The following is a 27,488-nucleotide window of genomic DNA, read 5'->3' on the forward strand; positions in this document are numbered from 1 at the left end:
TAAACGAGCCCCATGTATCATTCTCACATTTCCCACTTTTCGCTTGTGGCAGCTAGCGCTTTGACATAATTCAACTGCTAATTTGCGCTAAAATACAAGTTTTGCGCAAGTATGGAACCAAGAAAGGCTTCGCTTACACCAGGGGCGTTTACCAGGAGGGCACACCAGGCACAGGACCCTACCCCCGCATGCCGCCTTAACCCCCCCTATCGAAAAATATTGCTGGCTATGCCACTGGCAACACTTCCGCTCACACAACGGCAGGGTTATTGCATGATTTTTTTATTCGATTTGATTTTTCTTTCATTCTACGCTGTCTGATCCCGCATTTCGAACGAGATAACCAAGCAGCATTATTTACTGGAACCGATACAGTGGAGATGTGGTCTGGCTCACCGTCACCACTATCATCACTGTGTAATGTCATTACACTGTACGACGATGCTGCTATCGGTACACAGTATACTCGGTCCACATTCACAAACACTTCGTAATCTAGACTAATTCGCAAAAGCGGGTGCCGGCAAATGAGGTGAGTGAACATATTGTTAGCGAAGGTTATCGGCCAATGACAAAATGCTTACAGGATGGAAAACCCTGTAAATTATGAACCTAATCCTCTTCCCGCCTTTTAGATAAAGGCTATTTTACTATAGGCTTTCTTCTATAAGGCGGCGTGCGACAATAACGGCAGGAAGCTGATGTTGTCGACGAAGGCCACGCCATATAAATAAAGGAAACCCTCTTGATCGTTATTGAAGACGGGCTGAACGATGCCGATCCCGTTAGTATAACAGCTTCAAGTTCCGCTGTGAAAGCATGCGGTACCGATGGACACCTGTTGCGGCGTTGCGGTAGAGCAAAGTTACGAAACCCTTTTTGTAGTATTCGCCGTTTTATTAAAAGCATGACAATGACATTAGTATATTGCTCTGAGAACACAACTTGCACGATTCGTTTTGTAGTGTCGTTGCGTCACTAACGCCACTTGTATTTCGTCATCATCATCATCATCATCATCATCAGTTTACGTTTATTCCACTATATGACTACTATCTATATGAGCGTACTATAGAAGCGTGAATAAGGGCGCCCAGGGTACAGTTTCAGCAACACTAAACAATACGTTACTTTCTAGGCTTAAAACAGAAACATTGAATCTTTCACGATGGCCAACCTAACTTACTGTAGGTATTGTTGCGAAGTCCGAAGGTCCGAGCGGCCACGAAGCGTCCATGGGTGGTGCCGTGTCAGGTACTGGGAGAAGGAGAGGCCCAGAGCCACGTCGAAGAGATGGGAAAAGGGGTTTAATATACAAATTTACATGATCTGGTTTTCATGTCCGACACCTCACAACACTCCAGCTCTCCTTTTTATCCCCTCGGTTTCCCTCTTTCACTCGACGAGGGAATACACTTTAGTTCTTTCAGCCAATGACAGTCTTTGAGCAGGGGGCCATATCCCGCACGTGATGTGTCGTCGTTTCCCGCCGGGCCCCGCCTCCAATCTTGCCAGGTCGCCCCCGAACACAGGCAGCGGTTGACACCTTGGGAACCGAACGTTGAGGTCGTTCCCCCGGGATTGCCAGACACGGGCCCCTTTGAAGATTCGCCTCTCCATAACGGTCAGTTCGCGTTCGCGGTGGCTGTCTCGAAAGGGCGCCAGTTGGCACGCCGCAGTCGGCGCCGAGCCTCGTCGTGGTTCGGGCGGCGCTGGTAATTGACGGAGCCGCACCAAAGGGCGACGCCGCCGTTTAACGACGCCTGAGGTAGCCTGGAGACCAACTGCTAATCCCTCAGTCCCAGGTGACAATTCTCAGCCGCGCGAAAGGGTCGCCAGGTGGGCGCGTCTGCGTCGGCGCCGGCCTCCTTTGTCCCGAAGGACCGCCAGACACAACAGCACCCCCGCCGCCAGATGATGCATCGGGAGGTCGAGTTGTTCCGCGCAGCTCGGCCGGTTTGATGCCTGCTTTGCTCAAAGCCATGGGGCCGCCGCTTCCAGGAATGATTATCTTCCCGCCGAAGGCCTCTTGATAGGTGGGCTCTAGTGGACTGCATAAATACAAGATGACAAGCTCCAAGGAGCGACCTTTGTCAGTCACACCCAATGCCGCGAGCGCCACTGCAAGCCACTCTCATCGCCAGACTCTACCAATTCCAATAATTTGACTACCCCCTATCTAAAGAAACCATGAAACGCAAGGTGCGCGTTGATCCGGACAAGTACCAAGAAGCTTCCGATAATGTGTCCTCACAAACAGACACCAACTGGGTGTATGCAATCAAGCTAATTATCAATTAGAGCCTTTACAGGTTCGGAAGACGACTGGAGAACTGTCCCGTTAAGTAATTCATAGCTGTAACACTTAGCCCAAAGTATATACTGATTACTTACTTTCATAAATACAAGATACCCTAAAGACATTTATTTACAACCCTAACACATGGCTAAATTGGCTTAGAAGGCCCGACTTAGGCCGTCAGCGTTCGTGTGCAGACTACCTTTCTTATAGCGCACATCGAAATTGTGCTGTTGTAGGGCTATGCTCCATCTGAGCAAGCGGCCGTTTTTCGGTGACATATTTTGTAACCAGGTTAGCGGAGAGTGATCCGTTTCTATCGTGAACTTGGATCCGGCAACGTAGCATGCTAACCTTTGAACCGCCCAAACGAGGCAGGCGCATTCTTTCTCGGATGTGCTATAAGCTTCTTCTCTGATGGTCAACTTGCGACTCAAAACAAAACGGGTCGCTCGCATCCAACCCGGTCCTTCTGACATAGCACGGCTCCCAAACCGCGTTCACTCGCATCGCACTGAATAATGAAGGGTTCCGAGAAATCAGGTGCCATTAAAACGGGCTTCTGACTTAACGCCTGCTTCAGCTTCTGAAAGGCAGCCTCCTTACTAGCCTCCCACTCGATGGCCACTGGTTTAGTTTTACGCAGGCTGTCCGTCAAAGGGCTGGCAATCTCAGAATAGTTCGGAACGTAATGTTGGTAGTAACCTGTCAGCCCGAGAAACGCCCTCATTTCGGTCTTTGTGCGGGGACGGCGATAGTCGACCACTGCGGCCACCTTGAGTTCGGAAGGTCTGCGACGCCCGCTTCCTACAATGTGCCCCAAATAGCTTACTTCAGCACAACCCAAGTGACATTTTTCTTGTCTTACCGTAAGACCTGCGGCTTTTAGCCTCTCCAACACTGTTTTTAGGTGGTCAACGTGGTCTTTCCACGTGTCTGAAAAAATTGCGACATCGTCTAAGTAGGGTAGCGCGAACTTCTCTAGCCCGCACAGAACTCGGTTCATCAGACGGGAAAAGCAGTACGGGGCATTTTTGAGCCTAAAACTCATCATCAAAGGACGAAAGGTTCCCATCGGTGAAATAAAAGCCGCGTAGCGGCTTGCGCGCTCTGTCAAGGGGACCTGCCAGTAGCCGCGAACGAGATCCAAAGTCGAAATATACCTAGCCTTGGACACTGTCTCTACCCTCTCTTCAATATTGGGTATTGGGTAAGTCTGGTCGATTGTCACCGAGTTCAAACGGCGGTAATCTACGCACGGCCTTGGATCTTTGCCCGGTACCTCTACCAAAATCAAGGGTGACGTGAAATCACTGTCAGCCTCAATTATAACACCTAGTTCGCACATGCGGCGAATTTCCGCTTCTAGTATCTCCCTTTGTCTGGGCGACACCCGGTAAGGTTTACAGCGGACGGGTTCCTCAACTCTTAACTCAATGTCGTGCTCAATGAGGTCTGTCCTGCCTGGCTTTTCCGAAAACACAGTCGAAAATTGTTGCATCACCTGGTCTAACTCTTTCTTTTGAGATTCGTCTAAAGTTTGTCCTGTATCCACCTTGCCTGCCATTGTGCTCTTTACTTCGCTGACGGAAAGACAAGGGATTTCGGTGCTCTCTTCCTCAGGGAGATTTAGTGCTAGGTTTACAACTGCTTCGCGTCGGATGTATGGTTTCATCAGGTTACTGTGGTAAAGTTTGTTGTGCTTCCTACCAAGTTTCACCTCGTAATTAGTGTCCGAAAGCTTTGACACTACTGTCGCCGGTCCCTCCCACTGTACGTCTAGCTTGGTTTTCTTGGAAGGGCGTAACAACATTACTTCGTCGCCTACCTTAAAGACACGTTTCCGAGCTGACTTATCGTAATGGGTTTTGGAACGCGCCTGGGCTGCTCGCATGTTGTTCTCTACAATGTCGCGTGTTTTCCCTAGCCGCTCCAACAATTCGAGCACGTAGGAAACAACGTTGGCATCTTCCCCATGCCCAGTCCACGACTCTCGGACCATGCGCAGCGGACCCCTCAAGTTTCTGCCGTAGACAAGCTCAGCCGGACTAAAACCCGTACTCTCGTGTGGGGCTGACCTCAGGGAAAACATTGCTGCAGGTATACATGCCTCCCAAACCTTCTTATGCTCAAAGCATAGAGCTCGCAAAACGCGTTTCATAACTGAGTGCATCCGCTCAACCGGGTTTGACTGTGGGTGGTGAATAGAGCTATGTACTACCTTTATTCCGCAACGCTCCAAAAATGTAGTCGTAAGGCAGCTTGTTAATACGCTTCCATTATCGCACTGAATTTCGGAGGGAAATCCCACACGGGAGAAAATGGACAACAGCGCATCCACAACGCATGCGGAACTTAGTTCTTTCAATGCAGTCGCTTCCGGAAACTTGGTGGCGACACAAAGGGTGGTAAGGACGTATCGATAACCCGACTGCGACTGCGGTAGCGGCCCCACAATGTCAATGACAAGTCGACGAAATGGTTCAGTAATTATGGGGACCAACCTCATCGGCGCCTTCCACTTGTCGGTCGATTTACCTATTCGTTGACATGTGTCACATGCACGGACAAACGTCTCCACGTCTTTCCAGCAACTGGGCCAATAGAACTCTTGAGCTAATCTCGCTTTCGTCTTCTTTATGCCCAAGTGTCCTGCCCAAGCATTGCCATGTGCTAGGTCGAGGAGTTGCCCCCGGTATTGTTGGGGAACAAGCAGCTGGTTATAAACGCGCCCCTTTGCGTCCTCGTACCTGCGATGCAACAGTTCATCTTGTGTATAGAATGAAACGTTCTTTCGGGAGACACCTTCCTTATTGACGCTATCCAACAGTGCGGATAGAGCGAAATCAGCCTTTTGTTCGGTTATTAGCCTTGCCCTGTCGATGCTCGCGAGTTCATACCAGCTGGCGGACGCAGCTGTCAACAAAGAGCCCGCTATTACCTCACAACTTGCGTCAGCAACCGATACTGTTTCCGTCTGTTTAGTAGCCGCTGTCACCTCAGTTTCGGCCACACGCACATTTGTCTCGTCCTTTCTCACAACTGCCTCGGGTTTCTGGGCCTGGTCCTCTGACTGCTGCTCACTAGACTGCAGGCTGACGTTTGTATCGTCCTTTCTCACAACTGCCTCGGGTTTCTGGACCTGGTCCTCTGACTGCTGCTCACTAGACTGCAGGCTGACGTTTGGCTCGTCCTTTCTCACAACTGCCTCGGGTTTCTTGACCTGGTCCTTTGACTGCTGCTCACCAGACTGCACACAACTCAGCCTCTGGCTCAATTTCCGTGTCTTTGAACGTGTTAGCGCCATAAAAGCTATCTCGTCGAAGAAAGATTCTCCTCGCTCCTTCAGAATTTCCTCCGACCTATTAGAAAATAAATAGGGGAAATTCTCTGGCAGGCTGGTTGAAACTGCCGCCTCCGTACACAGTTGGCCGAAAGGGCCTTCTATCACTACCCTGGCAATTGGGAGGCAAACGCTTTGTTCTTCGGCCACTTGCCGAATCCAAGCGCACTCTCCTGTGAAATCGTCAGGAGACACACAGCTAGGGTGAGCTACATCCATTGTTGCGGCTGAATCACGCAGTACTCTACACTCCCGGCCGTTCACTGAAAGCAGTCGCATATACGGCTTTAACAGCTGCAGGTTCTTATCGGAGTCCTGAATTGTGGCAAATACGACCTGCTTCTCACAGCTCCTGGCCATGTGACCTCTTTCTCCGCAGTTGTAGCAAACAACTCTCTTCCGCGCCTCCAACGCGCGTGCACCGTCCGCGGGCGCCTTTGTTTCTTGTGCTACTTTAGGTGCGTCACCATCTTTCGCCTGATGCGTGCCTGGGGAATTTGAAGTCTCCGGTTTAAAATTCCTACGGAAAGACTTGTTACCCTCTGGCTTCGCGGCACTAAATCCCGCTTTGTCGCTTCTTTCTGATCGTCGCGGCGTACTGCGGAAATTTCGGCGCGTGCAGTAATCCTCGGCGAGTTCTGCCGCTCTCTCTACGTCTAACTCCGTCAGCCGATCTTGTACCCAAAGCCTCACTTCCTCGGGAATTCCTCGAAAAAACTGCTCGAGCACCATGCACTCAATTACCTTGTCATGGTTGCCGTAGGCCTGTGCGCTTTTAAGCCACTCCACCAAGTTGACTTTCACGTGGTAGGCAAACTCCGGGTGAGATTCATTTCGCCTCCTCGCGTCCCTAAAGCGCTGGCGAAAAGCCTCTGTCGACAAGCGATATTTACGCAACAATGCAGCCTTTACTTTGTCATAGACCTCAGAGTCCTCCCTACTCAGTCGTGCAATCACATCGGAGACTTCGCATGGTAGCATAGTCACTAACTTTTGCGGCCAAATATCCTTATTAAAGCCTGCCCTTTCACATGCTCTTTCAAAGAGCACGAGGTAAATGGCGATGTCTTCACCTGTTCTGAAGGGGGGCAGAATATCTTTCAACTTTACTTCCCCTTCAGCGAACTGGGAACTTCCCGTACCTACGCGACGAGCATCGCTTTCAATTTGCTTAAGCCTTATCTCATGCTCTCTTTCTCGCTGTTCGCGCTCCCTATCTCGCACGTCTTGCTCCTTCTTCTCCCGTTCTACGCGTTCTCTTTCACGCTCTTCGCGCTCCCTTTCTCGCGCATCTTGTTCCTTCTTCTCTCGTTCTACGCGTTCCCTTCTTTCCGAAATACTGTTTCTGGCCTCCCCAGCCTCCTCCAAGCTGACTTCCTCCTTCCGCAAAAGCTCCAATAGTTGTTTCTTTCTTTTTACAGGACCAACAGCAATGCCCAGCTCCTCACAAATTTCTAGGAGTTCTTGGACTTTAAACTTGTCCATGCTCACCGCGCACCGTGCGTTTCCTCCCCTTGACTAATTCAGCCCTCGAGACGCTATATTCTTGGTCTGCGAGGCAAAACCACCAACAGCACCAAACACCACTACCGACTACCTGCGCTAATGAGTCTGGCGAAAAGAGGAGCAAACATGTAGCACTCACCACACCGATGTAGCCAACGCCGGCCGATCCCATAAGCTGCCAGCCACTGTTGCGAAGTCCGAAGGTCCGAGCGGCCACGAAGCGTCCATGGGTGGTGCCGTGTCAGGTACTGGGAGAAGGAGAGGCCCAGAGCCACGTCGAAGAGATGGGAAAAGGGGTTTAATATACAAATTTACATGATCTGGTTTTCATGTCCGACACCTCACAACACTCCAGCTCTCCTTTTTATCCCCTCGGTTTCCCTCTTTCACTCGACGAGGGAATACACTTTAGTTCTTTCAGCCAATGACAGTCTTTGAGCAGGGGGCCATATCCCGCACGTGATGTGTCGTCGTTTCCCGCCGGGCCCCGCCTCCAATCTTGCCAGGTCGCCCCCGAACACAGGCAGCGGTTGACACCTTGGGAACCGAACGTTGAGGTCGTTCCCCCGGGATTGCCAGACACGGGCCCCTTTGAAGATTCGCCTCTCCATAACGGTCAGTTCGCGTTCGCGGTGGCTGTCTCGAAAGGGCGCCAGTTGGCACGCCGCAGTCGGCGCCGAGCCTCGTCGTGGTTCGGGCGGCGCTGGTAATTGACGGAGCCGCACCAAAGGGCGACGCCGCCGTTTAACGACGCCTGAGGTAGCCTGGAGACCAACTGCTAATCCCTCAGTCCCAGGTGACAATTCTCAGCCGCGCGAAAGGGTCGCCAGGTGGGCGCGTCTGCGTCGGCGCCGGCCTCCTTTGTCCCGAAGGACCGCCAGACACAACAGTATGCATACTGTTAAGAGGAGTGAGAAGGCGATTTATTTGAAGAGGCCGGACGGCAACTGCCACATGGTGCTTGGACGTCCTTCTCTTACTCTCTCCACCGTTCTTGCCGCTTCTGCCGTTGCTTCGTCAGCGATTGCTCCTCTCGCAGACGACGCCCCCGGGTGGGAGGTCAATTGGGCCGCCACCGGGTAAACGGCCTAAGGCGGGCTACATGCGTGATCTCAGTTTTGGATGAGCGTTCGCCACTGGCAGTGAGGCGATCTATCCTGTAATTCACCTCGCTAAGATGATAGATCACAACGAACCATCCAACGTATAGTCAGCACGCAACTTTTGGCGCAGTCTACGTTTGCGCATGGGAGTCCATCACCACACGAGATCGTCGGGAACGTAAGTGAGGTGCCGGTGTCGACTATCGTAGCGGGCTGTATGCTGCTCTTTTCAAGCCAGTGTACGTAAGCGACCAGGGTGCCGAGCCTACTCCGCCCGACAAAGAGTTTCAGCGATAGAAGGGTCGTCATAGCTACAAAAGGAAACGATAGTGTTGTGTAAAATATGCTGCCGCGGGTGAGCGTAAAGAAGAAGAAGTAAAAAAAAAATAGGTGGGCTCTTCCACTCCGTGAAGATATTTAACCAGCGAAGCTGAAACGTGCAGCCCTGGTGTTTATCACTGGGTTAATCCCGAGGTTTCATTTAAGTATTTCTCACTCATAAGGTTACACACAAGTTCTGCTGCGACGGAGAGAACGACGTCACTGACGGTATGCCCGCAGTCCGCCGTCGTCGCTTGCGATCGCTGTCTCGATTTTGCTCGGCGGCGTGGTTTGCAGCATTCGCCCGCCATTGTCGCTTGCGATTCTTCGAAATTAAATTGCTTCAAAATTAAATCTGTCCGTCACGTAAGACAATAAATGGCTCATACCTCCTTAAGCAATGGCTCATACCCACTTAAACACGGCCTCCCCATTACGACGACAGAAGAGAAGTGAAATTCTACGCTGGATTGATGAGCGGCAACGCAGCCAGCTGTGGAAGAAGACGACGAACGCGGGAGCAGTGACACGAGTGCGTGCCGAGCACGAGCACGAACGCGACCTGAGGGGCGCCAACATGCCAGCTGCGGAAGAAGACGACGATGCTCGAGCCAATGCTGATGATGGTAGTTTTCTGTACACAGGTGATTTCGCCTAGCCATATACGATTTTGCCTAGACATGTAAAGCTTCGCTTTTAGATAGACTAGCCAGCCGGTGGTCTCGCGTTGCGCGCTGTTATATGCGTTTGTGATGAACAGCAAAAATACTTTACCTTTCATGTCAGTGATGGTGACAACGACACTGCATTTGAGAATGCGATGAGCGCACATATGTTGGCCCAAGGGGGCGCACAGTCGGCTTGGCTCTTATCACGAGACGACATATGTACGTCGGCTGTTTGGCGATACGAGATTGATGTCGCAAACCCCTGATACCGCACAATGTGTTCGGCATACTTACGTGCTCTGTTGTCTTGTGGACGAGATTTACCTGCGGCTTGTTACGACTTTCTGTTGCAGAGCTTTACTGAGTGAGTGAGTGAATAAACTTTATTGTAAAATAAATTATTCAGCTGGCCTCATGCGAGGCTTATCTATGGTCGGGGCCCCTATTTCAGGGCTCCGCTGGCTTCCGCAAGCCTGTTAGCTCTTCTGACCAGGAGGATCTGGTCCTCTAGCTAGGTCTGAGCTGGCCAGCAGTGCCTCCCACTGATCTCTATTTGGATTGGGTATGTGAGGTTCTATGTTGTGTGATGTACACTCCCATGTTATGTGGTACATGGTTGGTGTTGACCCGCACCATGGGCATATGTCTCCAAAGGTTGAGGGGTGTATCTTGTGTAGTTTATGTAAGCTGACGAAGGTGCCTGTATGTAGCCTACGGAGATCGGTGGCCTCTTCAGTCTTTAGTGTTCTGTGGGGTGGTAGGTAGAGCATACGATTCCCTCTATAGTAGTTTAATATAGTCGAGTAATCGGGATCGATGGGTGTTAGGTCCTCTACAGCGGATGTGTTGAGGGCCCGTAGTGAGCGTATCCTCAGGCTGCTCTATCTGCATGTAGAATCCCTGTGATCCCTTCATGTCCCTGTACCCATGTAATCGTTAGGATAAATTCTCTTTGGCATTCCTCTTTGAGTTCGGTGAGAATTCGGTGTGCGTTTGTACCAACCCTTCCTCTTTGGAAATTCCTGCACGCTGTTTGCGAATCTGTTAGGATTGTCAGCAATTTGATTGATTTCCTTCCCTCTTGGATAGCGAGTGCGATGGCGACTTCCTCCGCTTCCGTGATGGAGCTGGGGGATATCGACCCGCTGGAGGTTATTGTTCCTCTGCAGTCCGTCACCACTGCTACTGTTTTCTTAGCGTTGCCTGTGTAGAGTGCGGCGTCGGTAAATTGTGCTGCATTCATAAAGCCGAATTTCCTTTCAATGTATTGGGCCCTTGCCTGCCTCCTGCCGGGGTGGAGGTTCGGGTCCATGTTTTTGGGGAGCGGGGTTACATGGTACCAGCTTCTGATGGTGCGCGGTATTTCTTGTGTTTGTGTGTGGGCTTGCAGTTGGGCTTTGTAACCAAGTCTCTCAAGTACGCTCCTGCCTGTGGGTGTTTGGAGGAGCCGGTTTTTCTGCGAGATGAGTTGAGCTTCGGCTAGTTCTTCAAAGGTGTTGTGAAGTCCTAGGTCTCATTTGGAGTGTTCTTTGGTAGGCGTAGGGCAGTGTTGTACGCCGTTTTTATGATTTACTGAACAAGCGTCGTTTTACTGGAACGCGCAATAATTTTCCGAGAAAGCCTCGAGAAGAGTTCATAACAAGGCTTTATATTTTTTCAATCCCTTAGCACATTATACTACAACTTTCTAAATAAATTACCGCATGTGATGGCTCGTGCGCGCTTGTGTAGCTGAAAAAAAATGTAGCAGTTTCGCCCGAAAGGTCAATTGCGATAGCAAATTAGTAGAGAGCTATAAGGAGTGCGGATAGTAGTTTTATCGGCTGCATAAACTTGACACATTCGCTTACTAACTGAATTAACAAGCGTGGTGTCAGCGCGCACATGCCAACATGAATAGACTCAATGACCGCAGACAACCACCGTCAAAACGGGGGCGTGGGGAAGCGCCGCCGCCGCAGCGAGCGAAGGTTCGTGCGGTCTATCGTTCAACGGAAACTGAGCGGCGTACGCACAGCGCATACAAAGGTCAGAGCCGTGTGGAAGTCGCTTTCAAGATACGGTGCGCGCGACAACACCGACAGCCGGCACACGCGCAAAGTACAAGAACGCATTTGTTGGCAGAGTAGAAGCCGCCCATCCCCTCTCTCCCTCCCGCGCTGCCTTCCCGCTTCGCTCCTTTCGCGTGGGAGATTGCGTCGCCAGTTACCCTTGCGCCCGGTTGCAAGATACGCATTTGGGGCCGCAGCACAGCGTCGCCCCCTTCCCTTCCTCCAATACTTCCACGGCCTTTCGCGCGGCGGAAGTTGCGTTTTCTCTCCGCTGTGCGTTCGCTCTCCGTGAAGGCGCGCGGCTCCCGCGCGCTTTCACTCGCACATACGGCGCGCGGCGACGATGTTATCGCCCTTGCACTTTATACGAAACCTCACGGCGATGGTGACGACGATGGCGGCGCCGACGGCAGAAATCCGCTTGAAGTGTCCATATAATTGCTATCGCAATAAAAAGTGGGACCATATTAGTCTTATCAAAAATCGCCGTGGAAGAGTTTCCAAGAGAACTGATTTGATGCGCTCAGGTTGCTGAATTTACTGCAGGAACTCTTCCATCATTGTTCAGCGGTACTGCGGTAGTTTCTCAGCGACTTGTCACTCACCAGAATTACACTTTTGTGTGCGTAAATTTTCGTATACGCAGGGATAAAAACCGACGCTATTTAGTCGGAAGGCTGATATAAATTAAACCTGTTAAGATGCTCATTAAACCCGTTAAGGTACTCGTTAAGAGCCGCAAGTTATACGGCGCGCGATTGCGGAATTGCCGTAATGTTTTGTTCGTAATACCATTGTAAAGTTGTCAAGAGTGTGCTGGCTTTTTTCACTGGCTTGTTTCGTCGATTTTCGCTCTATTTCTTTCACAGTTCACTACAAGCTCTCCCATAAACGACGAAGTGTAAAAAGGAAGTACGGACATGTATCCTTCAAAACAGCATCCACGCTGGGCCTTTGCTCATGTCTACAGAAATTAATATTTATTAGCCGTCTGGTAAAACAGTAACAATGGATACGATTACGCGATTGAAAAAAGAGGACGTGATCCCCGACAAATGGCACCAGTGCGTGATGCGTGCTTCAATTAGCACCACGCTGTCAATGATGATTATGGCGTATGACGGTGTGCAGAACCAAGGACCGCGCAGGTCAGCAGAGTTCGTTTCGAAAAAAAAAAGTTCTTTGGCGTGCCGGCGCAGACGTCCAATGCGCTGCAAAGCAGATACATCGGCGTGGCTCGTGCTCCTAGAAAAGGAAAAGGGGAGAGAAAAAAGTACAGCAAAATGAGTTATGGTTGTAGCATTATGACGACAGTTAAAGGATAACAGCGAGTACTTTCACAGGCAGTATATAATATATATATATATATATATATATATAATATATCACGTCATATCACATTTGGTGGAGGTGCTGGGTATCGATCCCAGTACCTCCCAGTATCGATCCCAGTATATATATATATATATTGCTACGGCATGAGCCGGGCAAGGAGAAGAGGAGAAAGACGTTAGCTGGCGCAGCCTCTGGATGCCATCTTTACTTCACCATCAAACTCGTCCTTTAAATAAAGCCGGTTCAACATTAACCGTAACAGTTTTGTGGTGGAGGTGCTGGGTATTTCGACCAAGACGACGGAGCTGCTGCAGCAAGTGCCACGCCGAAGCCGACGCCTCGCTCGACTGCCTCCGACACCACTTGAGATCCCGATGTCCCACAGCGGCGACCAACAGCCTTCTTTGGCTGCTCCAGTGCGAACAACCGGCACCTGGATGCATCAGATGGAACCCCGCACTTTCTCGGGAAAATTCGGTGAGGACGTGGAGGAATGGCTCACCCACTACAAGCGTGTGAGCAAGTACAACGGCTGGAACTCCACGGCTCAGCTCGACAATGTCGTTCTGTTCCTCACAGACACGGCGCTAGTGTGGTTCGAGAACCATGAAGATTGCTTCACAACGTGGGACAGCTTCGTTACTGACCTCACAGAGTGCTTTGACGATTCCATGACGAAAAGGAAGCGGGCGGAGCAGACATTGCTTCAGCGCGCTCAAGTCCCAGGTGAGACCTGTACTACGTACATAGAGGCGATCCTGAAGCTTTGCAAAACGGCCAATCCTCGAATGTTTGAAGAAGACAAAGTTGGACATCTTCTCAAAGGCATAGCCGAGGACGTTTATAATTATTTAATCGGAAAGGAGAGTCTCGCCTCGGTCGCCGACCTCATCAAGCATTGCCGCACATTTGAGGCCTTGAAGCTGCGCCGTATCACGCCAAAGTTCGGCAGGTTAGCGAATGTGACAACGGTGGCAAGCGTTGACGATAACGACAACTGCAATTTTCAATTTGACCTTGCGGCAACGATAAGGCAAATTGTCCGCGAAGAACTTGAACGACACACCACAGGGGCGGATGTCGAACAGCTTCGTTGCGCTGGCAACCAACCTCAAGAGCATGCATCTGCTGTGTCGGCATTGTCTGCCATGCCAGGCGTTGCAGACTGTCGAGTCGATCAGCTGCGACAGCATCGACGTTCGTCTCCCGACGACACGACGCACGATCAGCGCATTCGTCGAGCTACCACCACGAATCGGCATTCGGCAGATCGCGTTTATTATTCGCAACGTCCCAGGGTTGACCCCGAGGCTTACAACGTCGGTCGCGCATCGCCTGTGTGTTACAGCTGTGGCACCTCAGGACACATTGCTCGTTTTTGTCGCCGGCGCCGACAGACAACAACATATGGCCCACCACCAGCTTCGCCTAATTTTGAACAAGTCAGTTATGACGACCACTGGCCGACCGACCCTGATACTGCAAACACCATAGGCACGCCACCCCGTCTATTATATTGACGGAAGGTATTCCGGGGTGGCGTGCCTATGGTGTGTGTGTGCGGGTGGGTGTGTGTGCACGTATGAATGTAGAAAAGCAATATTCAAATCATCTGCACGTGCAGCAGCTCGTGCTCGCTCCGCCCACCCTACACGACATAAAATGTCGAACTGTCGTTTAACTTGCTCGCTATATTTGTACAATTTGTTTTTTTTTCATTTCTTACCTTCGCTACATTGCTCTTTCTTTGAATGAAAAAAAAGATTTATTGTGGATAGCAATCATACGAACATAAGAGGCGCGTTCACGCCGTCAACGCTGCCATGCTGTTCCGATATCAACGTTGGATGCGCGGCAAGCGCGACAAGTGTCAGTGGAGAATGACTGAATGAATTAATTCTGCGGTTTTACGTGCCAAATCCACGATTCTATTATGAGGCACGTCGTGGCGGGGGACTCCGGATTAATTTTCACCACCGGGGGATCTCTAACGCGCACCCAAAGCACGGGACACGGGCGTTTTTTGCCCTTCGCCCCCATCGAGATGCGGCCGCTGCGGCCAGGATTCGATCCCGCGACCTCGTGCTTACAGCAGTGCAACACCATACCCGCTAAGCCACCGCGGCGCGTGTTGGTTGTAAAGTGATGTGCGGCGGGACCGAGGTCGAGAAGTTCTACTTCTTACACCAGAATATGAAACCATCGATGCAAATTGTTGGCGCGTTCGCAGCAGGTTAGCATGAAAGGTATTTCATATAGGTATTAAATGTTAACTAATTATTGCGCAAAAAAATTAAATACGATGAGTAGGTTTGCTATATAACTCACCAATTACTAATAAAATACGGCATAACGCACAAAATGCTTTTTTGCAAGGCAGTCAACATGTATGAAGCGATCAGGACAATATCGTGTGTGTGTGTGCAAACGGTATTTCATACGTTCTGGTTAACCTCCCTACCGGTCTCATTTTTTTTTCGTCTTAATCTTATCCTCTGCTGGTCTATAGGCGAACATTACCTCTTTTTAGTCAGGGCGACTTCAGGAACACGCTTTTTCTCGCCGAAACAGGGCCAGTTCAGATTTCGTCCCATTTCGCGTCTCGAGATGGCCTCCCAGACAGAAGGTCCACGCACGTTGTTCATAACAAACGCCGCCGACTCGATGCTCCTGCGTGCGCGCGCACACGCGGGAACACATTCGCGCGCACACACACATGATGCTGGAACACGCGCATTGCGGCTGGCACGCACTCGTGTTCGCGCACAAAGCACGTCACGGCGAAGTGAAAGGTTCGTCCCGGTCGGCACTGCGCATGTCCGGGAAGGACTGGCTGCTGCCGGCCGTCTCGGTCATCCTCCTCTCCCGCAGCCTGTTGCGCTTGCGGTCCGAGTTGGGCGTCTCGGAGAGCATGCGGTGCAGCTTCTGCTTGCGCATGAAGGAGCCCGCATTCGGGGACGCCCTCTGCCGGGGACTGGGCACGCTCAGGCTGGAACCCAAGGCCTGCTTCTTGCGAGCCTGCGTTGGGGATGGTTTTCCACCGGGATTCGTGATGATGATGATGATGATGATGATAATGATAATAATAATGATGAACAAGAAGATGAAGATGGCACGCCCTTCGACATGGGGACGGCGGCACAGGCTATGTGAGCGCTTACGTGTTACCATATCGCAATCTAGCATTGTGCCTATCTCTGCTGTATCTCGTAAATATAGCTGCGCCTGTGATAATACCGTCCCAATCTCTTCCTTACTTTTTTCCCACCCATACTCTAATCCTCTTTTCCTTATCTTCGTCGCTGACAAGTTAATGCTCACATATTAGCTTTGAAACCCAGAGGTTGTGTTAGATGGAAATTGTCTACAGTTCAGGCTGGATGGATGATATGTTCGCATTCATTACACTGTGCTGAGTCGCCTCCGGAATTTCCTTCCTTTTTTTTCTTTTTCTTTTTTGCAGACACACATCTCCCTGGACATTTTCAGAATATTTGCTTCTGTATGCTCCTGACCTCAATCAGCCAGCTCGGGCCTCAGAAAGCAAAGCACCGCCTTTTGTGTTATCTTACAACGCAGCATTTCAGCGCACTCTCTCATTGCGCTGGAGCCGTTCGTACGCTGTAAGAATCTGGCCTGGAATTAAATCTTGTCTCCGAGTTATTCTTGCAAAATTTCAGACCTTCTTGCGGCACAACTAGTGCACGTCGGGTGTACGCCATGCCACGTCACGTCCCCCGTCACGGTATTGAACTTGAACCAAGTATCTTTAGAGCAAACCGAGGCACTTATATCTGCAAGAAAAGTGTTATAACAATTGAGTAAGGTGGTTTTCTCGGCGAGATACCCATGATGACTAGAGACCGGATTTTAGACAAATGCCTTTTTTGTTCCTTGCACTCCTATCGCCCCACTTTGATATATGAGCATGAATTAGAGGTTAAGAAGAGCTTTTATAGTGTTTTTATAGTGCCTATAAATGCCTATCTTGGCGTTTGTGCCTAAATGCCTATAAATGCCTATTTTCAATATCAGCGCCTATATGAACACTATTTACCCTCAAGTTTCGCTTTCGAGAGCAGTTAGAGACCGTTGTTGATGTTACCGGGCAACATTGACTGTTAGGAACTCTATGGGGTTTAACCTAGTCCTCTAGTTCAACCAACTCCTGAAAAACAACCGCTAGCAGCAGTGAAATGGGAGGCGCCGGCCAGCATAAGCCGCCGCGCTGACATGGCGCGAGCGGTTGGCGAATGCGAAACCACGGAGAGCCGTCAGGGGTGCGCATGCGGCTTTTGTTTTGTTTATAATTTACTTTTTAAGGTGTTCACCGCCGTCAAGCATTCCTTCTCAGCGTACAAGATCATTCTCAGTGACAAGAGGCACAATTTTGAATCCAAAAATCTGGAGATGGTGGTAGTTTGCTATTGTTTCCACAATCTTCACAGTGATTCTTAGACTACGTTCCACGTGCCCTCTAAACAGATTTCTTCAAACATGTGCACTTCAAATGAGCGGAAGTGTATTTGGCAGTGTTGGGACGTTTTGCCTGTACAATTCGGATAATGTCATTGTATATGAGAAAATTACCAGAGTTGTACCTAACAGTCCTAAAGTAAGAACATGTTAATTTCTTAATAAATCGTAGTCTCTCTTTCATTTATTATTTATCTGTTTTTGTTGTGTCTTAATTTAATTGCGTCAGGCAGACATAAAGTACCGTTTTTTAAATCAGTATTCCCAACTTTCAAGTATTCTTTTTCATGCCTGTTTCACTATCTGCGACGCTCGAGTACAGTGGCCGTTGAACATGAATATGAGCAGTGTGCTTATAGAATTAAGCCAATTGATCGTCATTAGTCCAGCAGGTTTATGGGGCAATTGCACGGCTATCTTCAACTGTTGGCGCCTTTGTGCCATCATACACAATAACATTTCTTTTTTTTGTCGTAGATACAGGTCGCGCACGTCTTCGTTTGAAATAATTGGCATTTATGTAAAGATTTATTGTGCCTATATTTACCACGTTGGAGGCCTCAAACGTTGTTTTGCCTGCCTATTTTTGGCGCCTAAAATGCGCTTTGTTAATGCCTAAAGATCCGGCCTCTAATGATGACAGTATGATGGTTCCAGCAGGTAGAGACGCAAGCACTTAGAAAGAAGAAACAGTACAACGGCGGACTTACAACTGAAGTTTACTGCGAACAAATTTTGATCGCAATCAGAATTTGCCAGAAAGGCTGCCAGAATTTGCCAGCCTTTACGTGAGAGGGCGTGTCGGAACTTCAAGTCGGAGCATTCGAGGCAAGTAAGGCACTGGAACGACTGGCTCAGGGTTGTTTGCCTTGAGAAAGGCAACGACTGGGCGGGTGCAGCCAAATTGCGACAAATGAGGCGCCTAGCTTACACGGTGACAGAGGTGTACTGTTACAACGTTCTCAAGAATTTTCCGAAGAAAACTCAATAAAAAATTGGAGAACGTTTAGGCTTCGCCTTTAAGAGTGGGAAGCCATAGCGTTATTGGGCCCCGTTCGCATAGCATTTTTCTTTGTGAATAGGCTTCACTGCAACATTGAACGTGGGAAAGCCAGCTTACGAAGCACAAGCTTACACAGATCCCTTTAAAGTCGGCTTCAATTTTAAACAGAAATGCATTGCTGGGAAGACTTTTTTCCAGGGGCAATATATCTCGTCTTATATTAACATATGAAAGTCTTAGGACGTTTTTTTATTGTTTTATTAATTGTTTGCTCTTGCCCCGACGCGCGCGCGTGTTCAAAACGCATCAGGCAGGCGAAGTCCCAATTTGACCTGCCGAGGTTGCGAACGCCATCCGGATATGATTTTCGCAAGTAATCTACCCGAGCGCGCCACTGTTGGTATGGGGAGAAATGCTGGAAAAGGGGTTTGTGTTTGAGTTTCCTCGTAACAGAATTATGTTTTCTCGTACATTCAAATTACAATCCGACGCCACCATGTTTGTAGAATGTGGTTAAGTCGTGCTTTACCATTTTCTGACGGATTTCACTGTGAGAAATTCAATTTTTGTTCACTAACACCTTGCGCCACGCGGAGGGCCTGTGCGGTGGGAGTGGTTCGGGATGATTCGAAGCGAGTGCGACGGAGCTGGACAGAAACCAAGGCAATGTTGTTTTCCGTCGTTTGGAGAAAGTCAGACAATTTTTTTATTTCGTTTAATTGCATAATTAATTATTATGAATAATTTACTTCTCGGACATTTTAATCAGAGCAAAATTTTCAATCAGGAAATTGTAGGCCATCATGAAAAATTCCCGATCTATGTATCGGTTGCTCCATACATGCTACATAAAAGTATTTTTTTTCCTGAAAGAAGCCGGCAGAAGCACGTGCAATGTACCGCCCCACTGGTCGTCGCGCGGCGCACTTTTTCGTGCTTTGCGGGTTTCTTTGAGGCTTGCAAAAAGCTTTTACGTAGCACGTTGAATAGCGAAAGCTGTACAACGTGCTACATAAAAGTGTTTTCTAAGCCTGAAGGAAGCCCGCAGTACGCGAAAAAGTGGATGCTATTCAACGCATCCTTCGTATAGGCATAAAAAAGCAAACAGCCCGATAGAAATCATCTGGACGCCGGGGCACAGGGTTGTGCCCGGAGGCAATACGGCGGGCACACGCCGCTGCTGCTTCCGCAGGTGGGTCGACCAATCTTTCTCTGCTCCCGACCTCTCAGAGTGGACCGTATGAGCTCCTAAGCCTCTCTCGGTAGCCACCATGCGCTATGTGCGTATGTCCCTGCGTACTTCAAGTAAACAACGTCTTTAGCAGGCTACCCCGCCTATCCTCTTTTCGAGCAAGTCTCCGCTTTTGCTCTCTCAAGAGGTCTTCGTCAATAAGGTTTTCGCAGATTCAGCCTACTCGCCATACTCTCTATAGCAAAACAGCGACAACCTGACATTACGACAGTGACGTGCACGCATTGGGGCTGCGCTGCCGCGCAGACCTTCGTCAGATAATGTGGCAATGTTCTGCGTTCGATGCAGGGGGAATGACCATACAGGCTTTACAATGTACGAACTACCGCGAAGCGCTGCTCACTGATCCTAACACGCAGCTATTATTTGCCAAATATGGTAGCCGGAGCGGCCTTATCAAGGTGGTTTAAGGGGACTGGTAAATCACGGTCCTGACCACACACAGCCGCAGCACGAGTGACTATCACTCGCACGACTCGAAGCCCTAACCAAGACATCGTGAGACCGTGTGAACGACATTGTAGTCTCGCAACGCCCCGTCCACCTCCGTAGAGGACATGCTCCTCCCCATTTTCTAATAAAGGAATTTCAATCAATGTAGCACGTATGGAGCAACGGAAAGATGGATCGGGAATTTTGCTGTGATTAAAATATCTGAGAAGTTCTTTATTAAATTATAACTACTTATGTAATTAGGCGAAATACAAAAGCAAAAACATATAGTATTCTGATTTGCTTTAGGCGACGGAAAAAAAAGGTGACCTTGGTTCTGTCCAGCTAAGTGGCACTCGCATATTTTTGAACTTTGGAACAATTACGTGGGACACCTTGTATAATCGGTTCTGGCAAACTATGCAACTCTTCCATTCAGCAGAGGTCGGAATGTTCAGTGTTCTGTTCAGCGTGTTTTTTTCTTTCTTTTCTTTTTTGCAAGTAGATGCAGAAAGCACATGCTGTTTAGGCAACATCGTACCGGGTACACTGAAGACAATTTCTCATATTAAAGGACGATATGATAAAACGTATTTGCCTACTTTAACTCGGCGCAACCACGGTGTAGATGCTTTGCAGGCGAAGGAAGGATCCCAGATTCAACTCCGCATAACGGTGTTGGTAAATATTTTTTATGCTTTCGTAGGTTTTTTTTTGTTACGAACGTAGATTGTCCAGCTTCTAGGAGGAACCGTACATATTCATAACACATTCATGTTAAACAGAAAGCTTTTGTGGAAAATTCTGTTATTCTCTTTTCTTTCAAGAAAAGTTGGTCTTGACGTAGGTAGGTGGCACAGCGTCCGTTTGGACATACGAGATCGAAGGTCCGATTCCGGGCGCGGCAACTTTCCTTTCTTCTCAATGCCTCTTATTATTTTCTTCGTTTCTGGTAGAAACCCGTTTCTGGCAGGAATATTTCATATCGGTATGCTAAGTTCTATCGATCAATGACAGCTGGCCTACGAGGCTGCGCGCGCTTTGTTCAACGTACGGACGACGCGAAGCAGTCCGCCCTTTGTTGGCTGCTTGAAACGAGTGGAAGAAAAAAAAAAAGCTATCGAAATTTCAACGTGCAGACCTTCCGTGGCCGTTCACGTAGGCTGTGATTTGCGCTGCGAAGACGGTCGAGCAGTATACTGCTGGGCAAATCGAGTAAGGAGCAGGTGGTGAGAAAGGAAATGGGCCACGCAGAGCTGAAGTCCAATCATCGGCCTGTTTGAGGCAGAGACATCTTGCGCAAAGCAGTGGACTGAGACGATGAGAGATAAACTTGAGGGTTAATGTTCTACTGTGCTTTATTGTAACAAGCTGCTAGGATTCGTGGGCTCTTCGTTACAGCCAGTCTTTTTTAACCCGTATAAATATTGCGCATATCACAATAAACTTTAGTTGAAAGTTAGCGTTCGTGTTTGTCTGCCGTCGTCCTGTCCGCTGGTTAGCGCACTACGCACCTCCTAAAACTAAAGTGCTAAGTAGCTAAAGTGCTAATGACAGACCAGCTGGCCCAATCCGTCATACTTCTAAAATAGGCTGAGAAGTCTTCACTACTGCCATTGGAACACGTGGCATAGGCTATCTGGCTTGCAATTTGAGCTGACCTGTCCAAAACTTAGCTCGAGAACTTGCTCCCGATGTGCTCGAAACGGACCACTGAACTTCGCTGTAGTGACGAGAACGTGGAACGCAAGTAATCCTTCGTTAACACTGCGAGTATGAATTGTATAATGAGCTACGCGAAGGTGAGACACGTTAGCGCTGCGCGGATGTTACGCCGGAAAGACGTCTCCCGTGGTTACGGCTTAAGGTCGAGTCATAACAGCTCGTATATTAAGCATTAATACAGGAAAGCGTGTTAATTGTCACGACGTGTGCAGCAGCCTGGTTCATTGCAATTCATACCTTAGAATTTGCAATAAACGACTAAAGTGGGAACTCCCAACGCATTACGACCAATTTGTGGAGTGATGACCTATGTTTGGCGTTCATGCTATAAGCAACGACCTGCGTCGCTTATTGTAAGACGCACAGGCTATTACGCTTTTGCTTTCTGAGACCCCTATCTCGAAAGTTTGTACAAGCACGCAGGCGTACAAACGCACATAAAGAACGCGCACAGGTGCACACACATGCAATTTCATGTTAAAGGTGCCTTCCAATCTGAGTCGCGGCTCATGTGCCTAAAAAGTGACCACGTATTACGCTGCGTTTTATGCGATACAGCCTTCAGCGTGTCTTGCATTTCAAGAGAGACCCATCTGAGTGGCTGACAGCTCGGTTCATTTCCGCGCACTGTGCCTTACATTCTCGAGAGGTACTTACCTGCACGAGCCCGTAGACGAAGGCAGCCAGCGTGCTTCTCGTGCTCGGATTCCGGTTCATGGAGCGTGCGCGCGCAATCTTCTTGCCCAGCACGAAGTACGTCTCCATGGTGCCCTTGCCCTTGACCTGAACGAGTCCGCGGCACTGGACGCTGTAGCCGTGCTCCTCGAGCAGCTGCGCCGTGGCCCGCGGCACCTGGATGTGGTCCAGGGCCCCAGTGGAGTCCATTCGGCTAGCCTCGTTCACCGTGTTGCCCCAGATGTCGTACACGGGCTTGCGGGCTCCGATCACGCCGCCAACCAGAGGACCGTGGCTTATTCCTGTTCACACAAAGTACGGCTTGCGTCTCGAACACAGCAAGGGAAGCTAACCGCAATAGGCGCAGTCTGTACACTCGCCTGCAAGTGATGCTATCGGCTCCTACCTCGGTACACCACGAAACTGGCCGCATTATTATACGACAGCCTCGAATAGAGGACTGCCACCACCGAAGCTCAACTGGGGCCCACAAAAAATGAGCCCGGTCTCAGAACTGGTTAGCGCAGTGCATAGCAGATAAATTAAAGTTGCTTCGAAACTCAACAGAGACAAAATGGATGAATGTATGAAGGCTGTGAAAAACAGTGAAGGACAGAACACCGCTTAATATTTCCAGTTCAGGGAAACCCTTCTCTATAAGCTGCCTTTGTTTCGCCCTATGACCTTTGAGTGTCCTTATATTGCAGACCGACGCCCGTGACCTCCGAATAGTGACAGAGTGCCTTCACGAACGGAAATGGACAGCCAGGTCCTGCGACCTTTGCCGACCTCGGGTTGACGCCGACAGGCAATAATTACTCCGCGTCCGTAAAGCAATAGTCGGTAAATAACGTGCGCAGCGCGAAAGCTCGACGGTGGACGCGAATCGAACAGCGCTAGGGGGCCAAAGTTAATCATGTAGCCCTTCCGTTGTAGACTTAGCACTAGTAGGAGGATTACAGCGCGTAGTTGCTAGGGGACTGCCCGACAACTTAAGGAACACGGGCACTGACCAATTAAGAACAGACGTTTATTTGAAAAGGCGATTAGACAGTCGGAAAAGATGCTCAAACGGTGAAAAAAACATCATGTGCGAACCAAGAAGGCACGCGACAGGTAAAGCGATAGTATAGGAGGACAATTAAAACTCACGTTAGTAAATGACCGAACTCTGTAAATTGAACACCTCTTTGTGAATGATATATCGTGATGGTGCGCTATCGTAAGTGAGGCGCCTCTTGTGACTCGCATAACAAATCACGAAATTTTACGCGATGTTTGGCGTGCCACCTAACATTTCAAGCGCTCGAACTGAGCAGCAGGAGATCTAAATGAAGCACTGTGGATTGCAAGTCAGTCCACATTCCTTTCTCAGCTGGAAAAGCAAGCATCTTCCCTGAAACGTTAGTTCAAGTATCGGCCTGGTATTTTTCTTCATAGTTGCCGACGAAAAAAAGTGGGATGTCGTAAACCACCTGTACGAAAGAATGCGGTTGCTTATACGACATCCCGCTGTAATAATGACGTAACTACGCAGGGCCAACAGGTTCGCATCAGACAAACGACAGCAAAAGAAATCATGTATGCCTCCTCAACCATGGATTGTCATCCAACATTGTCATCCACATTGTTCTTCATGTGGTTGTTCTCAGTTTGAACATTTGCAGAATTTTTAGGAGGCACAAAGACCAGAGAGTGCGTAAACATTTCGAGGCGTATACGCAGCTCACGAGACTCCCCCCACGCGCCTCACTGTAACGTCAATTTATCTCCTTCACGAAAACATGTCGTGCTCCGACAGGTCGTTTTCCAACATGGATTCTGTGCTTCCTGGACTCGTTTTGTAAGGATTATATTGCTTCGACTACATTACTTCCTGATTATCGGCTCGACAGAGTAGCAGAGTAGATCACTGTCCGGAGATATAGAGTCCAACTGACAGAGCACGACCAATACAAGGATGATCCGGAGGTTTTCCTAGTGAAGAAGCTTAGAATTTAAGCATAGTTAGCTGATATCGTATTTTCCGGTCTATAATGCGCACCTTTGTATAAGACGCACCCCCCTCAAAACGGCAGCTTTTCCGAAAAAAAAAAAAACGTATATAAGTCGCACCGGTGTATAAGACGCACCTCTTCGTTTGGTAAGCGATTAAAAAAATCGTGACGTTTCTTTCGTGAACGCGGGTCACGCGCAAGCGTATGGGTGCCATATATTTCCGCTCCAGGCGCATTTATGCTGTCGTGGTTGCCGCGATGTACCGTATGAAGTCCAAGGGCGATAACATCGTCCCCGCGCGTGTTACGCTGTAGGTGCGAGTGAAAGCATCCGACGGTGAGCCGAATCGCGCACAAGGGAGGAAAGCGGGAAGGCAGCGCTGGGAGGGATGGGGGGGGGGAGGGTGTAATCTGGTAGCAACTGCGTAGTTTGCGCAGCGGCGCGCGCCGTATCTTGACAGCGATCTGTATATGCGACGAATTCGGGGTCGGCCGACTCGCGGTCGGCCTGCTGCCGCTTGCGTTGCTGCTTCGGCCTTGTCGCACGGCGCTCGGGAACTCGATCACGAGAAGAACCCGGCACCTCGATAGCGCGCACAGAACACGTAGCAATTACGTCAATCAGCGCGCTTCGCGTGGCCATAACATTGAATCCGATTTTGACGGCAGCTTTTCCGGGGAGAGAAAAACGTACATAAGTCGCACCGTTCTATAAGACGCACCGACGAAAAATTCAGAAAAAAAAACGCGCCTTATACACCGGAAAGTACGGAAATTACCCCCTTGTGAATAAGGCGGTAAATCAGTCTGTAACTCGCCTGCTTACACCCGAAAAGAGTAATGTGCGAGTTATAGGCCTGCTTACACCTTTGTTCACTCTGAAGGGTGTAAATTATTTTACATGCCATGCAAGAAAGCGGCATATATATAAAAGAGTGCTGGAATAAAATGCGCGATTACATACGTTGCGGTGCCAATAAACAGTTTTCGGCACTTTATTTTTCCGATGTTCAGTGAGATATTACTTCAATATAATTTGCTGTGCGTACATGAATTGCTGACTGCCCGAAGCCAACACCGTGCTTTTGGAGTCCGTATTTCCCGGAAGTAATTCTAGGTACACAAGTCGAAAGTTTACATTTCGTACACAGGCTAACTTCAACTCTGCAAATACAACATGCCCGTTGAGGTAATTCTATTAGTAAACATCACTTAATCATCGCGTTGGCGATTATGGCACAAATAGTGATGTTCACCACTGCTATGAATATGTCAGCACGGATTGTCACTCTGTCTCTCATATCGCAATAAAAAGAGAAAAAAGAAAGAAAGAACAAGAAAAAAAATTGTCAGTCATTCCAGTGTGTGAAGGTGGATGAACAGCGAAGCTGTTCAGCGCCTAGGCGCGTTGCTCCTCGGGAGTACAAACTATACGCGGCCTGCACATTACGACAACAGAAGAGAAGTGAAATTCAAAATGGAGAACGGCAAATTGTCTTTCGGGTTTTTTATATTGACCCTTTTGCGGTGATCCCGTGGGCGCTGCCATGTTTGATCACGTGGTGACGCGTCCATTGCTTGCTTCAACTGCCTCCGTTGCCTCCTTGTTTACAATGGAAGTGTATGACGCCGGGGCGGCTTAGGAAACCTCTGTTTTCGGTGATATCGTAGAGGGTGACTAGGTGGACGACACGAAGCTTTGATCACAGCTTCAGAGAACATGCAAAAGCGCTTTCGGAGCTGATTAAGCTATGTCCAAACGGCGCAAGCAGCGTATATGGTGCTTGTTCTAACAGCGGGGCTAAATATGTATTCCAAGCTACCCAGCTTTCCGATTATGAATTCAGTCAGGATTAGTGTGTTTTGCTCTTTGGTCTTTATTCGGCAATTATTTTGAAGCAGTAGCTTGTCAGTTTCTGACTAAGTGTAGTTCCTCGGTGCGGCCACTATCTGATTATTTTCTGCCTAATCGCTCGCGGGTGTGCTCAGTTCCGATAGATTTGTTCTTGCTGCGCACAATGCTTGAAACGTAGCTGTTTTGTACACTGTAATACCTTGGAGCAAATATATATTACAGCTAGTAACTCGCTTACTCTTGTGGACCGTCACGAAACATTCTGCTTCGACCTTTCGTGCGCCATAGCTGTAGTCCGTCATTTATTGTGCGTATACAGTGCGCATATATTCAAGTGTGCGCCCGTTCACTTATTCTTGATACGTCGGCGATAGAGTGGGCGGGACAGATGTGTTTAGATAACGTGCGCGAAACTTACTATGACAGGAAGCGGCGCTACTCCCTTTGTCATTGTTTAACGAGTGGTACTCACTCTTGCCGACGTTCTGGGGATGAAGCCCTTTCTTTGAAGGTTAGCGATACAAGGCTGGCGGATGAGCAAATTTCTGTATCCTCGAGGAAAGCCGTACATCACGAAGTGCCGGTAACACGTTCGGACAGTTGCAGTAGCGGTCCGCGAACTTGGCCACACAGATTCATTCTATTCCTTAACATGCCAGTCACAATTTTTCCAGCCAACTACTGCACACGTCTTCCATCCACACGATTCAATCTAGCATGATTGGAGCACAGTGTGTTAGCGAAAACTCAGTTGCATTTACGACAGCTGATCGCACAGAAGCAAGGTAGAAGCAGTGATGGTTTCGTATTCGTGCGCGGTCGCTGAGGAGAGGTATGGCGCGCCGCCGTGAGCGCCATCTCGTTTCTCTAAAACAAACTGCTCCGCGAAAAGGGTCAATACATTCTCGTGGACGACGGGACCGCCGCCCAGAGGTGCCGGAGGAAACTAGACACGCGTGAAGTTCGACGGCACCACCACCACGGGAGATCGGAAGCAAAGGAAACTTGGTAGCGCTAGGAACGCCGACAAAGAGAGGGCGGTGCGAACGTAGGCATGGCAGACATTGGTAGCACAGCGGCAAATCTTTGAGAAACCTTTATTATCTACCTGGGAGTCAACTGATCTTCAAAATGGTACCTGATGGTACTAACGTAATGAAAATTCATATCCAGGTGATGAGGCGTATAAGCTTTTGCATCGAATCAAACAACTTAGCATCAAATTCAGGACCTGAGTTTCTGTTGACGCATAACAAAAATGCACGGAACCGTAGCCATGGACAGCTTCGCTGTAAAAAACAATCAGAGGCAGTGGTCACTGAAACATTTAGCATGTTTTTTTTTCTTCACATATCACCTGCTCCCTTTTGATGGTGACAAATTTTCAACAGGGCAAAAGATTAATATTATTCATGGTAGTTGAAAATTCATGTCTTACAGCCACTTG

General features: G+C 49.1%; 1 protein-coding gene across 1 annotated transcript in view; it reads right to left on the reverse strand.

Moving 5' to 3' along the window:
• Positions 1-12,254: 12,254 nt before the first annotated feature.
• Positions 12,255-27,488, reverse strand: part of LOC119448858 (adenylate cyclase type 5-like) — a 741,406-nt gene continuing 726,172 nt past the window's right edge. Inside the window, exons 22-24 of the mRNA XM_049665963.1 lie at positions 22,172-22,491; positions 15,147-15,644; positions 12,255-12,536 (exon numbers count right to left, since the gene is read on the reverse strand). Coding sequence (XP_049521920.1) covers positions 15,402-15,644; positions 22,172-22,491 — 563 coding nt within the window. The 3' untranslated portion in view covers positions 12,255-12,536; positions 15,147-15,401. The remainder of the gene's footprint in view (positions 12,537-15,146; positions 15,645-22,171; positions 22,492-27,488) is intronic.

The sequence above is a fragment of the Dermacentor silvarum genome, chromosome 4 (genome assembly GCF_013339745.2).
Source record: "Dermacentor silvarum isolate Dsil-2018 chromosome 4, BIME_Dsil_1.4, whole genome shotgun sequence".
Classification (NCBI taxonomy): Eukaryota; Metazoa; Arthropoda; class Arachnida; order Ixodida; family Ixodidae; genus Dermacentor; species Dermacentor silvarum.